The sequence below is a fragment of the Chlorocebus sabaeus genome, chromosome 24 (assembly GCF_047675955.1).
Source record: "Chlorocebus sabaeus isolate Y175 chromosome 24, mChlSab1.0.hap1, whole genome shotgun sequence".
NCBI classification, from domain to species: domain Eukaryota; kingdom Metazoa; phylum Chordata; class Mammalia; order Primates; family Cercopithecidae; genus Chlorocebus; species Chlorocebus sabaeus.
The window spans coordinates 35895217-35912960 of NC_132927.1; the positions used below are offsets into that span (position 1 = coordinate 35895217).

Here is a 17744-nt window from a genome sequence, read left to right on the forward strand (position 1 = left end):
CGGTCTCTGGGGACCCAGCGGAGCCTTTGACGTGGGTTCAGAGCGTTGCCGAGGGAACCGCGTGTTTACGCAGGAGCGCGGAGCGGGACGCCAACCCAGTACCCGCTGCAAAGCCGGCCCAAGACACTGCCCCTCCGGAGGTTACCGGCGGGGGGCTTCGGGTTTCCGAGAGTGCCAGGTCTACCTCCTCAGGGACCACTGTCCGGCCAGATAAAGCGCGAGTGGCATGCAAACCAATGACCACATTCAGCGAAAGTTCACTCTTGCTCTCTTTTGTAGGGTACAGATGTTCTACAGGCAGGCCTTTTGGGGAGCAGGTGAGGGGTGCTTTGCTTCCTGTGGGTGCTTTTGGTATATACAGGTAGGAAAGGAATCTAGAACGTGAAGTGAAAGAAAAATCCAGAAGTCTACATCCAGACATCTTCAACTTGAGAAGTCGACTAATTTAAACCAATAATTCTCAAACTTGAGCTAACAGAAAATTCACATAGAGGGTGTGTTAAAATACAAGTGACAAGGTCTCAACCCCAGCGTTTTGGATAAGTCTGGGGAAGTGCCCAAGAATTTGTATCTCTAACGGGCTCGCTGATGATGATGATGTTGCTGGTTCCAGGACCACACTTTGAGAACCACTGATGTCAAGAGCTTCATAAAATGCAGATTCCCTGGCTGACAGAATTACTGAGGATGGGCCCATGACTCTAAACCCTCTAGGTGATTCTGATACAGGTGCTCTGAGGAGCTAGGATATGCATCTTCTTTAGATGTTACTTCATTTCCATGGGCCTGGACCTCAGGCCCCTACTGGCTGATAAATGGAGGGAAAGGGATTGGTGCCTTGCCCTGCTAGCAGCCTTCATCTGTTCTCAGGAATGGGGTGTGTTTTGTGTCTAAGATGCTGCCAGCCTGGCAATCATCACAGATGCAGCTCCAGGTGTCTGGCTGGGAGACACGGGGAAAAGAAAGGCAGGGCTACCCGGGGAAGTTGCATCTCAAGTTTCTGGGCATGGCCCGTAATGGGGAAAAGTGTGATAAACCTTCAGGTTAACTAACCCTGGGCTCTTCTCTAAAGCAGTGGTTCAGAGTGTGGACATTGGACCAGCAGCATCAACATCCCCTGGAAACCTTGAGAGATACATATTATCAGGCCTACAGTGCATAGGATACCCCTGATCTACTGAAACTCCTGTGGTGGGGCCCAGGCACCTATGTTTTAACAAGCCCTCCCAGTGATTCTGATGCACAAATTTGAGAAACACTACTCTAAAGAATGACTAGTACATTTGTAGGTCTTAGCATCAATGGTATTAGTATTGGGAGTGCTTATTTCATTCAGAAAAAATATCCTACAGGAAATTTACAGTATAAATAGAAGAACATTTAAGGTGGCAAACCAAAACTGGGTTTCTCAGCCTCAGCGTCATGGACTTTTTGGGCCAGATAATTCTTTATTGCAGGGGCCATCTATACACTGTAGGATGTTCAGCAGCATCCCTAGCCCCTACCTACGGATGCCAGTAGCACCTCTCCCAGCTGTGACAACTAAAAATGTCTTCAGGTATTGCCAAATGTCCTCTTGGGATCTGTCAACCCCAGCTTAATCTAGACTGATTTCATCTTAATTTTGTCAATCAAGACAAAAAGATAATTATCATACATTAATTTATTTAGCAAATACAATCTTCTAAGATTGTGCTTAGTTTTAGAAAACAACAAATAAGATAGGAAACCCAGCCCAAATAAGCTTAAGTCACAGGCCAACACAGTATATTACAGTGTGCTAAATATTGTCTTAAAAATATGTGAGTGAAATTATTTGGAGGTAACTCACTCTTTCTGACGAAGACTTTGTACAAGAGGTGACATTAGACTTTTTAAAAAAAGAAGAAAGGGGAAGAACATTTGATGCATGTGCAAAGTCTTGAGGTTAGTGTTGAAATGATCAGTGTCTGAATTCTAGGATATTGGAGATGGGGAGTGAAGAAGGAAATAAATGATCAAAGTGTATTGGGGCTGCCTTATGATGGGCCTTGTAGGCCATGCTCTGGAGACTAAACTTCATCAGGGGAGGAGGGGCTATACCACAAGGGAGGGCTGTGAGCAAGTGCATGGTTCAGAAGTACCAGAAGGACTGCAGTTTCCTGGTTCCTTCCTTCTTCATCTTTCTCAGTGTCCTCTCCTCTGCCATTTCATCCTCTTCCACCTGCCTTTACATGCTGGAGTTCATCAAAGCCCTGTTCTCGGCTTCTCTGAACTCCCCCCTCAGCCCCATCTCACTCACATCCAGGACTTGAAAGATTATCTATATATTCTTTACTCAAATTATGTCTGCAGCCCCAACCTACATGCCATGCTACTTGGCATCATGTGCCCGTGGTGTATCAAATGGGTGCATGATCCTCTTCCTACTTCCCCTGAAAAACTTGGTCCTTAATACTCTGTATCTCAGAATATGGTAGAACCATCCTTCTAGCTTTTAAGCCAAAAACTTAAGAGTTTTCCTTGATAAATCCCTCCTCCTTACCACCAGTCCACATCCAATTCATCAACCAAGACCTATGGATTTTAGTTTCAGACTATCTTTGCATCCATTCACCTCCTCCATCCTGAATCTTGGCTCTCATCCTCTCTTTGGACTACTGTTGTCACTGTTGTCCTAACTAGTCTTCCCACATCCAGTCCCTACATTGTAGGCAGATAGGCATAATGCTCTTAAAAAAATTCTTCATGCCACTTACTTATTTAAACTCCTCTAATCAGGCCAGTGTAGTGGCATGTGCCTGTAATCCCAGGTACTTAGGAAGCTAAGGAGGGAGGATCATTTGAGCCCAGCAGTTAGAGGCCAGCCCGGGCAACATAGTGAGACCATGTCTCTTAAAAAAAAAATCCTATTGGCTTTCCCCATTTATTTTAGAATAAGGACCCCAATCCTTAATATTTCCTGTGAGGCACTTCATGATTTGACTCCTGCTTCCTCTCTAGTCTCATTCGGTACCACTTTCCTTCTTTTTTGCTGTGTTCCTGCCACACTCGGCTTTTATGACTTCCTTAAACCTTCCATCTTAGGGCGTTTGCACTTGCTATCCCCTCTGCCTGGAAAGCTCCCATCTTCCTCCTCCCTTCCCTAGCATCCCCATCTTCACATTAAGGTTAGTCCATGGAGGAAGCCTCCCTTGACTGATACCCTCCTCTCCCCATGTATTGGGCCAAGTTCCCCTGTTAGTTTCACAGCACTCTGTATTTTCCATTGTAGTACATAACCATGGTCTATACGTTTTTGTGTGATTATCTAAGTATTACCTGCCTTCCCACTGTATACTATACGAGGACCTAAACCTTGCCTGTTTATTTTATGAGATCCCCAGCACTTAGCACTCTAACAAACTGCTATACAAATGCCAACATACAAAAAAATATTTTTTGAGTAACTGTAAGAGGAGAATCTGGAATTTGGGAGACCACTTAAGGAGAGGCACTGTAATAGTCAGGTGAAAAATGAGAGTCTGAAGTGGACCTTTGCACTGAAGAAGGAGATGTTATGTACAGATTAGGGCAGGTAGTATATGGATTAGGATTCTCTGGGTGTAAGTAACACAGTGAGGACACTGGTTCACATAAGCAATATAGGAATTCACTGGAAGGACAGAGGAAGTTCCATTTACAAAAGGACAGTCTAACAGCAGCTCCAAGAAGAAAAGTCAGAGCAGTCCTGTGGGTAGGAAGAGCAGAAACTGATGGGAGTGATCTCTTTAGGCCACCACTGGAATAGATCAGCTTCAGTTTTCAGACCTTATGTCATTTCTCAAGATCTCAGGTCTGGGGGAAAGTCTGACTGGTGTACCAGTTTCCTGGCAGTCCTAGCAAGACTACATGCAGGTAGTTTCCCAAAGAAAAAGGAGAATGTTGTTGATAAAAGAAGTGGAGGCCAGGCGTGGTGGCTCACACCTGTAATCCCAGCACTTTGGGAGGCCAAGGTGGGCAAATCACAAGGCCAGGAGTTCAAGACCAGCTGGGCAACATGGTAAAACCACGTCTCTACTAAAAATACAAAAGCATTAGCTGGACGTAGTGGCAGGCACCTGTAATCCCAGCTACTCAGGAGGCTGAGGAAGGAGAATCGCTTGAACCCGGGAAGCGGAGGTTGCAGTGAGCCGAGATTGTGCCACTGCACTCCCACCCTGGCGACAAAGTGAGACTCCAACTCAAAAAAAAAAAAAAAGGTTAAAGAAGGGGAAAGGCATGATGGCCGGAGAAACCCACAGCTATCCACCTCAGGAGCATCAACAAAGAGGACAAAGATTGTGAATAGGAGCCAAGGGTCAATCCCAAATCCCTAGCTTGGTGGATGGCGGTGCCATTAATCAAGTTAGGGAATATGGGAAAAGGGCCACAATCTAGGGGGAAAATGATCTTGGTTGTCCCCTAAGTACTGAATCTACAGTATGGTCTTAGACCTCAGAAATTAGGGATGTGGATGTGGTTAGTCTCTCTACAAGAGGGAAAACCATGGGAATGAGTGTGACAATTTAAGGACAGAGTAGTCAGGGAAGAAAGAAAAGCACCATGGATGGAATGCTAGGGAGTACTAAAAGTTAAGAAGCAGATAAAGAAAGCAAAGCTAGGCAGGTGAATGATATAGTTAATGAGGCACATTGGCCTATTGATAAATCAGCTGTTTTATGTTTTTGATTTTCAGAAAAGAAGGTAAGGCAATTTTCCCAGCCTCTTATGAGAACATATTTGTGATCTTCTGGTCAGCGCTATCCTTTACCTCCAGGTGGAGAGCTAACAGGCTTTTCATCTGTTTCAGAGCTTAGAGGAGAAGTTGCCAGCCAGGATTACCCAAACAGGTAATTAAGATAGGCTTGTCCAAAAGTTGGCTACTCACAGTACTCCAACCAGCAACATTAGCATCGCCTGAGAGCTTGTTAGAAATGCCCCACCCTGTGTCTGATGAATGAGACTCTAAGATTCCCAGGTGATGCACATGCACATTGAAGTATGAAGAACAGTGTCCTAAAGAGGGGTACGGAATTTGTGGCTTTCAGGATTGAAGAGAAGGGTGACCTAACTCTTATTGAGTCTGGAGGACTTGGAGCAAAACGCATTGTGAGTTCATGATGAAGAGGAGATGGGCCTGGGCCCATACAATTGCAACACTTCGGTGGGCACTAAGGGGACTGGGTACCAACCTCATAAGCCTAACTGAGTGGTTCTGTGGGTGAGCTCAGCACCAAGGGACTAGAGTTGCCTGTTCTAAAATGGACCACACCTGCCTACAGGGAGCAAGCAGTGGGGGCCATCATGGATTGCACAAACCATTAGACCTGGCAATTAGGTAAAGTTTCTAATGAGTAATGAGGTAGAAGCCAGATTGCAATAGTTGAATAGCAAAATGGAAGGTGAGAAAATGTACCCATTGAGGAGACAGTAAGGAATCTAGAAGCTTAAATACCAAGGGAAGGAGTTAGCAGTGACAGCCATCTACAGAGGGAAGGAGGGACAGGGATGTTTGTTTCATTTTGTTTACAATCAGCACATTTAAATACTTAGGGGAAGGAACAAGTGGGGGGGGGAGGGCAGGATATTGGAGACACCTGAAAGAGGTTAATTGATGAGGCAAGACCCTCACTAAGATGGGAAGGGATAGATGTGAGCAGTATTAAGAAGGCAGAATCAACAGGGCTTTGTGACTGACTAGACATGTGGAGGTCAGAGGAGGAGGAGTTCATTTCCCTAATGTTTTTTACTTCAAGGGAACCAGGGTGAAGTACAGCAGGAATGAACACTATTGCAAGGGTTCAGCTCTGGTTTGGATTGAAATTTAGGAAGACTTAGGTAATAGATATTGTTTAATGTTCAAGAAATATAACATTCTTATTATTACAGTACTATGTCCTAGACCAAGTTATGGCCATCCTATCTTAGAATTGGAGGAAGTGTTGTAGGAAAATACTAGACTTGGAGTCAGAACTGCTAGATTTGCAGCCTCTAAATGACCTTAGGAGAGTTATTTAACATGTTCGACTTGCATCTCCCTTAAATGGATAAATGGGATAAAAACAGTGGCATACCATGGGTAGGGCAGGAGTAGTAGTTTTCCCTGGTGCAGTTGATAAAGGGGTGTGCTGTCTTCAGAGAATTTTAGAACAATACTAAAACCAACTAAAAGTCTTTTTAATATCACCAAGTGCTGACAATTCTAAACAAGGTCAGTGAGTAAAACTATCCCCTACCTTGATGGCCATGGAATCATAATATGCATTTCTGAATGTACTTCAGTATGTACCTGATAGATTGTAAAATGCTACAAAATGTAATTTTTAAACAATTTTCCTTCAAATTCATGTGACTTGTGAGATTCAGAGGGAAAATAATGGTTCCGTTTTTATTTTTTATTTTTTTAAGTATAGCAAATCTGATCTGCAAAAATTATTTGGTCATACTGAGTTAGTGATAATGCCATTTTTTTTAGGGAAGTGATTTATTTACTACAGAATTCTGTGGAGAATGAGTGAAAAACATCCTCATTGTTTTTGTGTAATAGAGAAATAAAAAACATTAACATGATAGCTTTCCTTTTGGTCAGGTAATTGAATCACAGACCTAATAATAAGGCCTCTACAGACTCTCTGGGTGATAAAGCCAGTTAAATGAATTAATTACTTCAGTTTCTGGATGCTCCGAAATAAAATACTATTACCTATCTCACAAAAGAGTCTACTGAATTCTCAGAGAGCATCACATCTTAGAATATTTTAATGCTTCAGCTATTTTTAGCAGGCTCATAGATAAGTATTAACTAAAAGGAATGCCAATCGTAAGCATTTATTTCATGTTTTAAATCTACCTAGCATGCAGCTGATAGAGTATGAGACTCATTCCATTGTAAGGATTCACTGCTTAATTTCTACTATATATCTGCATTTTAATAATGTAATAAGCAACCCCTTTTATAAAAGCCCTAAAGATATAGCACAAGTCTGATTACTAGTTGGTCTTCTTAGCATCAGTCTCTGAGACTTCATTACCTGTGGGTATAGACGCTGGGCTTTGCACCACAGAGAACACCCTAGCAGCAGCTGTAACAAAGAAGCTGACTCCAACCCCATCCTTCCCAGGCTATTGTGCTAAGTGTTGAGTACTTTATAATAATCCGTCTCCTTTACATGCTGCTTATAGAGAGGACATTATTCTACTAAAAAAAAAGTGGAAGACAAAAATAATGAGCTTGTAAAGTTCATTGTTAAATTCCACATATTATTCAAAGAGTCTTTAAAACAAAATATGATATTAATAGTAATTACTATAGAGCAATATTTTAAAAGTAACTACTGCTTTAATTTTACCTGATATGTTAATCATGAGAAAAAGACTGAATTTCTGGCATTTTGTATGCTAGACATAAGTGATATTTATACCAAAATACAGTTGCAAATATGAGGTATAATGAGTTTATATTTAGTCACAGGGTAGTATTTTAGAAAGAAAGTTAGTTTATATGTATAATTTGATTATTGGTTTTCACATAATTTAGAGAAAACATTCATTATGGATAATGATTGCTTTAAAAAGAAAGCCCTTAAAATCATGGAAGAAGTCACTTGAGAAGAAATCCATCCCTCAGTGGGTCGTCATCTTCTACTATAAAGCTTGCTGTACCCGTGTAATGGGCTTGTCCTGATACTTCCACTATAACAGCTTTAAAATCACCACATTTCGCTTCCTGAAAAAAGATGGAGTATACTATCAAAATATTGCACTCATATTGTATCTGGCTTGAAAATTGTACTCTTGACTTTTATCATGTGAAGGAATGGCAAGGAAATCCTACAGGCAAGGGAAGGTTTTTAAGGAGAGTGACATGGTCAGACTTGTGTTTTAGATAACTGTAGCTGTAAAATGGGGATCAAACTGGAAAAGAGAGAGACAAAGGACCCAGAAACATGTTAAGAGATAACCTCAATTCACTGAATGATTCCATAGTCACTACGGGAGTTTTTAGTGAAGATGGAGAAGGAGAATATGTACTAACACAGAGACAGTTTGGAGGTAGAACTGATGGGCCTCTTGACCAATGCATGTGGGAACTGAGGACTAGCAATAAGTTAATTATAACCATAGTTTCTAGCTTGGAAATGATGCTAGTGATGGCATTAACCATAATGGGGAGAGAAAGAAAGAGCACATTTGAGAAAGGAAGGAAGGAAGAACTTTTTAACAAGGTGAGTTTGAGACACCTCTGGGACAGTCATTTAGAGATGAGTATAATGAACAGTCGGGATTAAGTGCGTTATATTCCGAAAGACATACAGGGTAGGTAGGCAGGGCAGGGATAAAGGTTTGGGAGTCATCATCAGTAGATGGTTGAAAACTAAAGCCTAGGAAGTGGATGAAATTGCCCAGCAGCATCAAACTGTAGATGAGATGAGAAGGAAGCTGAGGATGAAGTGATGGGAACAACTAAATGGAAGGACAGGGAGAGGAAGCTGGGACAGGCGAAGAAACTGAGAAGGTACCATCAGGGAGCCTGGATAGGCCCACACAGACAGGGAGAGAGCATGATGCAAGTGAAGACGTTCTGGCAAGCATGATCAATATCTATAAAACAAATAACTGGAAACATTAACTTCAGCATATCTTTTTATGTTCTACTTTTTAAAAGAAGAATAACTGAAGCAAAAGGTAAAATGTCAAATATTGTTGGGGTATAATACTTTATCTTTTTATAAAGTTGCTGTAGTGTGACAGGTCCTTCACCAGGTTATGTAAGGATGTACGTGCACTGCTTGAACCCTGAAGGCTAGGGGGGTATGGTGCCCAGCCAAGGAGCAGGTATCCCTGAGAACCCAAATATCCCAGAGAATATCTGGGAACATACCAAGGAAAACAGTCCTATCACATATACACAGTAGGCAAAGAGCCAGAAAATTAGCTTAAAGGCAGCTTAGAGTCAGGAGGCAGGATGGGTCTCCATAGTTGTTCAGCTGCTTCCCAGGAGTGCCTTGTATGGAAGTTCTAATAAATGCATCGACTTGCCAACCTGGACGTGTCTGAGTCATTCTTTGGTCTCTCAGCTCCCTCTCTATTTAGGGGGACATTGCAGTCCCAGATTCTTCTCATAACAGTTCCTATAATATAAAGCCTCATTGACCTTTTGCTCTGACAGCAATATAATGTAATGCTTTGGTCTGTTCAGAGAGACCCACGTTCATGACCTGGATCTGCTACTCACTAACTAACCTCTGGCAAATTACCTAACTTCTCCAATTCTCCATTTTATCATCTATTTAAAAGGATATCAACAGTACAGTACTGACCTTGTAGGATTCTTGTGAGGATTAAATGAGATGGCATCTATCAAGTATTTAGCTTGAAAACTGATGAACAGTGAAGTATCCAATAAATGTATGTTATTATTTTTATGTTCCATTTCAGATTCTGAAGACAGTGTGTTCCAAATTTTTGCATACAACATAAATGGTTTCACATGTCTAAGATTGCTATATGATGTAGAGATCTTTAAGGAAATTCTAATATTGAGAAACACCAAATCTTAAAAACAGCTATATTAGGGTAGATTGTTTGCTATGTTAAAGGGCTCTTTATGAGTAGAATAATTTACTGAATGTAGATCAATCATTCTGTAGTAGATTTCATTTACTACTGAGATTCATTACTTAGCTGTTAGCACATTTAAAATTTTATTCCATTACAAAAATGTGATGTTCCACAACTTTTCAGGGCTTTCACATCTTATTATATCAAATAAAACACTATTATAAAATAAAACAAAAAACAACAAAAAAAACCCAAACCCTGATTTAGTAGTTCTTACACCTTTTGGTCTCAGGACCTTTTTATACCTTAAGATTTGAGGACCCCAAAGAGTTTTTCTTTATATAAGTTTTATCTATCAATATTTACTGTATTAGGAATTAGATATATCTGTTCATTACTTCATTTTAAAAAAACCCCATATTTTTGTGAAAATAACTATGTTTGCCAAAACAAAAAAAATTTATGAGAAAACTGGCAATGTTTGATATTTTTGCAAACTTCTTTCATGTCTGGCTTAATAGAAGACAACTAGGTTCTCATATCTAGCTTCTGTATTCAATTGGTTGGGTTATCATACATCACGTAGCCTCTGAAGAACTCCACTGTACACTCTTGAGAGAATGAGAGTGAAAAGGAAGTAATGTCATTATTGTAAACATAGTTTTGACCTTCTGAACCCATGGAAAGGAACTTAGGGGCCCCCTGGGGTCCCAAGACCACACTGGAGAACCAATGTCCTAGTTGAAAAGAAGTTTTTACAGGCCTGCTTTAAAATTCTCTTCTGAAAGCTGACTGAAGAAATTTATCAAACACCCAACTCAGGCCTCTTCAGTCTCATAAGTGACACATTTATAAATAAGAAGCTAAGGGTGTCACTTACCTTCACAGCTTTTCCTGTGAATACTGAGCCAGTGGTACTGCTTTTGAAGGCTCTGGTCTGGTTCAGTTCCAGAAGCCCTTTGTGATACTGTAAGGCAATTCGGGCTGTCACTCCCGAGCCAGTGGGACTTCTGTCAACCTGTTTCAGAATAAATGAAGATAGAATGTTCATAATGTTTTAGTTCCATATTACCTGGCGTTTGTCCCTAAACATTCGGTTTTAATACCTGTTCATCTGCAAAAACACAAATGTTGGTGGTTGGTTCCTTGGTATAAGCATCTTTTCCATCTGTTAATATGGTTCCATATAAAAAGGCAAGGTCTTCACTATCAGGATGATTAATTTTAAACTGCAGATAACAAAAAAAACAACCACATAAAAAATAAATATTTTGATTCAAATTTACCTTTATAAATAATGCAGATGGGTCATTTTTAGACGTAATGTTTTAATCATCATTTTTAAAATACCGTTTTGGGCAACGTATACTAATTGCTAGAAATTATGTCGTTGTCTAGATGAAGTAACAACTTTATTGGGAGTTATAATTATTATCATACTTTGAGTCCCTTCTAAGGAAGCTGTCCTGCATGTAGCCTTTGCTAAAAAAAAGTAGTCCTATTTTATACACCCCTCCCACCCCAAATACACATAGTCTTTGCAGCACTGACCCCAGGATGGTCAATCCACAGGCTGGTGATGGCTTCTCCAACAGGATGAGCTAAGGCAATCATAGTCTTAGAAGCTTAAGGAGGATAATGTGGGAAAATCAGGCTCTGAGTATCTAGAGCTGAAGTTAATACCAATGATAGAGACAAAGGCTGTGAGAGGACATAACATTCTGTAAGAATGCAGAAGCTATTAGGTAAGAGAAACAATTGGATGAAAAATAGATTTATTGTAGCCGATGAAGTCAGTTGATTCATCAAAAAGCAGTAGATATGCACACAAAGATGCAGGCACTGGCAGGGTAACTAAGTCACTCAATGGTAGATTCAGGTCCAAATGTGCAAAGCTACTTGTTCTTGGAAGTCTAGTTCTTTAACTTTTCCTGGATTTCTGCAAACATTTGTAGTATGACTGAGATAATAGTATAATAGTATAATCTTATACTATAATAGTATAATCTTACTTCCCTTGTATATCCTTGTAATTAGTACTTTCTACTTCCAGTTACATGACATTTAAAGCAATGGAACAGCTTTGGGTTCTTAACATCCAAAGAGTCCATCTGAAACCACGTTAAAGTCTCCTGCAGATTGAATCTTTGTTCTCCATCCTCTTAAAGCGATATGCCCCACCTCCACTATAGCACATTCCAACACAGTGCTCGCTTCCCCCACTGGAGCTAGCTCCTCGAAGATGGAGTTTGTTCTTTCGGATCTAGCATAGTGTCTAACATCCATACAGTATGTTTTGGTAAATGTTTGTTAAAAGAGTGAATGAACGAAGATGAATTTATATTAACTTTAACTCTCCATCCCCATGGCCTTTTCCTAAATCTGCTTCAGCAGTGTGAATGGTCAACAGTTCACAGAGTAATTAATTGTACTGTCTGATACATCAATAATAGAACTTGTCCTCATTTTTCTCAGAATCCTTCCTCCCTCAAAGTCCACCCCTTGCCACCTTGTTGAGTTCAAACTCAAATGAGAAGGACAAAATTACACCTTTTATTAAGATATCCATGACTTTTTCTCTTCAATTCATTAAAAATTAGGAGAAATTATTTTGTGCCAAATTGTTAACTCAAACTATTAGCTGTCCTGCTTAATGGAACAGAAAATTGATGTACATTCAGAGCTTCAAAAGTTACTATCATAATATAATTACACATATTGGTACTGGCAGTACCAGAAAAATAATTTATAATACTGATACAGTATATATTCTCATTTTGTTATTTAAGTTATAAATTATTTTAAAATAAAGCTTCAGAACATAATAATTATTAGTACATTAGACACTATCTTACACAAGTTACTTTTTACTACCAATAAATTCTCACATACTAAACATTCAAATACTGTACATGTGCTTTATTTATAGGTCCCAATTTCAAGGTTAAATGTGCTTCACTTGTGTTAGAAGTGAAAGAATATTCTAGAATTATTTATTATCTAAACTGATTTTATCAAAATAGCTTTCCCAAGTAAAAACTAGAGTTATTTAAGTAGTTATTTGAGTAACTTCTTAGCAATATAGGAAAAAAATAATAGGAATTAATGTTCTCTATGAAATAAGAAAAAGGTTTAAATCCATTTTGTATGCTATATTTTACATTTATTATTTTCAAGTTTTACAGAATGACCACACACATGCATTTAAAATTTGTACAAATCTATAAATACATTTCTACACATTTAAGGAATTAATATAAACTATATTAGTATGTATGTATTATTAAATTTAGTAATTGCTGGGTGTGATGGCTCACACCTGTAATCCCAGCACTTTGGGAGGCCGAGTTGGGAGGATCACTTGACGCCAGGAGTTTGAGGCCAGCCTGGGCAACATAGTGAGATCCTGTCTCTATATAAACACACACACGCACACACTCACACTCACACACAGATTTAGCTGGGTGTGATGGGGCATGCCTGTGGTCCCAGCTACTCTGGAGGCTGAGGCAGAAGCATCATTTTGAGCCTGGGAATTTGAGGTTACAGTAAGCTCTGATCACACCACTGCACTACAGCCTGGGTGACAGAGCAAGACCCTGTCTCAAAAAAATAATATTATCATTTACTGAACATTTACTATCGGCCAGACACTACTCTAAGTCTTTTACATTTATTGACTTATTTCATTCTCACAACCCTACAAAGCAGGTATTTTTAAATTTCCATTTTGCAGACAGGAAAACTGAGGCATATGGAGGTTATGTAACTTGTCCAAAGTTATATATGTTACAAGTGGTAAAGCTAGAATTCATAGAGGGTTTTGCTCTAGAGCAGGGGTGTCCAATCTTTTGGTTTTCCTGGGCCACACTGGAAGAGAAGAATTGTCTTGGGCCACACATAAGATACACTAACACTAATGAGAGCTGACGAGCCACAAAGAATTGCAAAAACTCATAATGTTTTAAGAAGGTTTACGAAATTTGTTTTGGGCCACTCTCAAAGCCATTCTGGGTTGCCTGTGGCTCGCAGGCCATGGGTTGGACAAGCTTGCTTTGGAGGCTAAGATTTTAATAAGTACCCTATTCTTAGTACTACTAATAATTTAAACACCATTTAATTTTCTTTATAGACCTAACAATGTATATTTCCTCCATGCCACAGAGAAGGGCATTGGTCATGAAAGCAGAGTAATACTGACCTGAGCTTTCACTGCCTCTGTTACTGTACTCGCTGCATCCACAAGGTCCCTGGTCTTTGCAGAACAAATGTCTAGTCCTAACTTTTCAGCACTAACAAATGCATAAAATGCACCGCCATATGCAATGTCCACCACCACCTTTCCATGTCCGGGAACGTCCACCATGAGATCTAAAAAACAGATGTGTTTGGAAATAAGATGTGTTTGTTAATAAGTATTTTAGCAACAAAATTCAAAGGATTTTTAATATGTTTATTTTTCAAGAAGGATGTTCTTTTCCTATCATAAAAATAATGAAGTAAAAATCAATTTTTTAAAATTAGTAAGCATCAAGTGAATAATAGCTAGACGCATCATTCTATTTTCTATTTTAACTTGATGATTGCAGAAGTTACAAACTGAATGCCATGCTTTCCCTAACTCATACAGACATATTCATTAACTTCTCTGAGGATCTTTTCTAGGAAACACCACTGAGACCGAGAGAGGGAAACCCAAGGGCATCCCTGTGAACACTAAGAAGGAAAATGTCTATTCCCCACTTGTACTATGAGAGATGGTTTAAAATAGTAAGGATCTTGGATCCTATTTACAAATCGGTTTTCTTCAGTTGTAATGTCAAAACAAAAATTTTTAAAGATCTACATAAATTATATATACCTATCTACATATTTTCATCTCATTAAGGTATCCTGCAGGCAAACACACAGAAAAAATGACATTGTAGAATCATTGACCGCTACAGCATCATCTTGCACCAGGGTTTTTATTTGAGCATTTTAAGTCTCAACATCCCCAAAGTTTCACCTGAAGATCAGTAGTTTGAAATCTTGAATCTGTATTTCCAAAGAAAGGGGGCTGGGTGATGTTTATTTCCCCTCTTCTCAAACTTTCCTCTTTTCCTCTTCCCTAATTTAAGCTGGCTTGTTGATCACTGTCTTTCAGGCAAGCCTATGGCAGGGGAGAAAGTTTGTCTTTCATGTTTTTATTTTACAGAAGCCTAAGCTCTAAGGGAAAGACATCTGTTGGCAAAGGAGTGTCCTGAAGGTAGAAATATTTCTCCTAGAGATACATTTTTTCTGCCTTGAGAAGAGTGGAGGCTGAAGGTCCTTAGTGCACAGAGGACTTGTGTTAACTTCCGTAGGGCAACACAGGAGCAGGACGTGAAGAAAAGAGGACGGGGAGGTGGTGCAGAGGGCATGGACCAGGTGGGGTGGGACAGCCAATGCTGCTGCTCCATTTCGCTGATTAACTGTGTAAGCTGAGGACTGAAGTGCCATCCTCTCCAAGGCCACAGCACTTTTAAGAAACCTTGGCTCACACATATCAGGAAAGGGGACAACACATGGAGTGATGAGGCTAAGTGAACCAAAAGGACAGAGTAGGGTTTCAATTTCAGAAATTAAGTTTTGGGAAAGAAAATATGTCTTGTGTTCCTGAGTTTTCATGCTAAGTCACACAAAGATACCAGCATGCTATCAGTCCACAGAAGGCTATCAGTATGCTGTCAGTCCACACTAGTCCACAGAAGCCCTTTTAACCCATGATGTGTTAAAACAGAGCAAGTTTATCATCAAAAGAGTAAAACATGCTGTGGATTGTAACAACAAAACTGAATCAAAAATGTCTTTATCTTGATGCTGGTGCAACAAGAAAAGCAAGTTTAATGAAAAGAGAATGGGGAAGTAGATAGAAATGAGAGACTGCTGGAAGGTGGAGAGCTAAGGTGAGGGTGCAGATCAGCATTTACCAGGAGACCCAGGTGACGGTCCTGGGGCTCAGTCTGCCTGCCCTCTTCTCTTGATTGTAACACCTGAATGGGGCATTGGCCCCCAGTCAAGGGGCCAGGATGGAGTTGGGAAGCTGGTTCAGGAGAAGTCATCCCTGAGCCTACAATCATTTCCCAGGCCCACCCTTTCTAGAATCTTGGGTCTGGTTTTCTCAGGGTGGGCAGTTGGGTAGGGTGCTACACCTCACTGAGTTTTGGTTTCCTTTTCTTTAAAACAGACCAAATTTCCTTTAAAGTTACCCTTGTCCATCAACTATCTGTGATTACTTCATTTTTTAATCACTAAATTACTAAAATTAAAAATTAAGATATTTATTTCACCCCTGAGTACTTCCTATGTGGCAGGTCTTTACATATACTAACCACTTAATTCATTACATTAGCGCCTAGTTACTACAGCCCTGAGAGGTAGGTACTGTTTTACTTACTATCCTCACATTATTCCCTGACTTACCCACCAAATAAGTGGCAGAGCTTGGGGTCAAACCCAGGACCAGGTGACTCCAAAGCCCAAACTCTTTCTACTAAAATCACAACCTCTATCCAGAATGCAATCCAAAGTCTAAGGGTTTTTCTTTTCTTCTATACAAGCATATCATTGAAATTTCAATTTGATTTACTTTGCTTAAGATTTAGTGAGAACCTACTATGTGCCGATTACTGTAGAAGATATAAGAAGTACAAGGAAGAATAAAACATAGGCTTTTCCCTTCTTGGAGTTTAGTTGGACAAGATAGATTTTAAAAGACGCTGTATCTGTGAATGAGGTGTGATACACTAAGCAGTATTCCAGAAATTGAAACATATCTCCTTAAACTACAAAAAATTTTAAGGATGAGAGCCAAGCAATATGATAGGTCAGGGTTCCAACCCTAGTTCTGCCATTTAGTATGTCTTTGGTGTCTTGTGCAAACTGTAACTGCTATTTCTCCTAAAAGAGTTGTTTTGAAAATTCCATGTGTGGGGAGTTCCTGGCACAGATTAGGGACTCGAAGGCCAAAAACTTTAATTTCCAATGGGAATAGGTTTCTCAAGAGGACCAGATGTTTACATTTGTCAATCAGCATATTCTTCTCCAAATTTCATTTATTTAATTACTCATTCAACAAATATTCATTGACTAACTACTCTTCCAGGGACCTAGAATACTGTGAACAAAAAAGAGTTTGCATTTTAGCCCGGTGGGGTGGAGAAGAACTCAGCAACCCTCCGAGGTGGGTACTATTGTCATCCTCATTTTACAGACTGTGATACTGAGGTATGAGCTCTAGCACAAGGTCACTGAGATGGGGAGAGGTGGGGCAGTGACCTTGAACTCTATGTCTGCCTTGTATGCATTTTTCAAAGTAGAGAACATAGCATTTCATTTTCTTAACTCAGTTACCATTAATGCCCATTAATTATTGTACTGTCACACACTGATGCTTTCAGGAACTACTGAGAGGAACTACTGAGGTCAAGTGGTTGACTGACCCTGCCCTAACTGACCCAGAAATGTGATGTAGTTCGTGTTCTTGCTGCCAGCTGCCATTTCCCACAGAAGTCTAGAGTGTTTCTAATCTGCTGCTGTAGTTGCCTGCGGGGAGTTCTGGTAACCACGCTAGTTAAACTGTTGAGGTTTTAAAAATGGAATCTTAAACATAAATTCTGTCTCCCTCAAGTGGCCTCCCAATCTGGAAGTGACACCATTCTCTGGGAAAATGGCATCAATTTCTCCAGAGGCATTCTTCGTTAACTTGTGGGTTTCAGCTGCCTGAGGTTGCTCTAAAAGTGCCTGTTTTATTACTTATCATTCATAATCAGGCTAATCTGAAACCTAGTTCTTCAGGGGGAATCAAGGTCCAACTTTCTAACAGATGACTTGCATGGCTTGAAGATTTTTAAGAGAAGGATAACTCTATTCCTGGTAAACTGGCTCCTGGCTCACTTCCAGTCACAACGACTAAAGCATTCTTACTGATAGACTGCGGCCCCCAGGAGGTAGTATTCAGATGAGAAACCAGATGCCAGCTTGCCAGGTCATCCCCATGAGGGATCTCCCTCGTGTAAGGGTTATGGTTATACAGAGGCCCTGCTTTACATAAGCTGTACAAGGATCTGTACTAGGGAATCCAGCAAAACCTTTTAATGGCACAATAGGCCTAGGGAACTTTAGCAATCATATATACCTTGCAATCTATCTCCAGGAATACA

At 40.1% G+C, this 17744-nt stretch overlaps 1 protein-coding gene across 8 annotated transcripts in view; it reads right to left on the reverse strand.

Moving 5' to 3' along the window:
- The window catches only part of L3HYPDH (trans-L-3-hydroxyproline dehydratase), a 31425-nt gene that overhangs the window by 12498 nt on the left and 1183 nt on the right, over positions 1-17744 (reverse strand). For 6 of the 8 annotated variants that reach the window (XR_012090972.1, XR_005235388.2, XM_073011038.1 and 3 more), the window contains exons 2-4: positions 13763-13932; positions 10668-10790; positions 10442-10579 (exon numbers count right to left, since the gene is read on the reverse strand). Coding sequence is in view for 6 of the 8 variants with exons in the window: in XM_073011038.1 (XP_072867139.1) it covers positions 10442-10579; positions 10668-10790; positions 13763-13932 (431 nt within the window). In the remaining 2 variants the exon portion in view is untranslated. Of the gene's footprint in view, positions 1-152; positions 375-7223; positions 7727-10441; positions 10580-10667; positions 10791-13762; positions 13933-17744 lie in introns of those variants that run through there. The other 2 variants (XM_037984067.2, XM_007986823.3) reach the window with 2 other exon arrangements.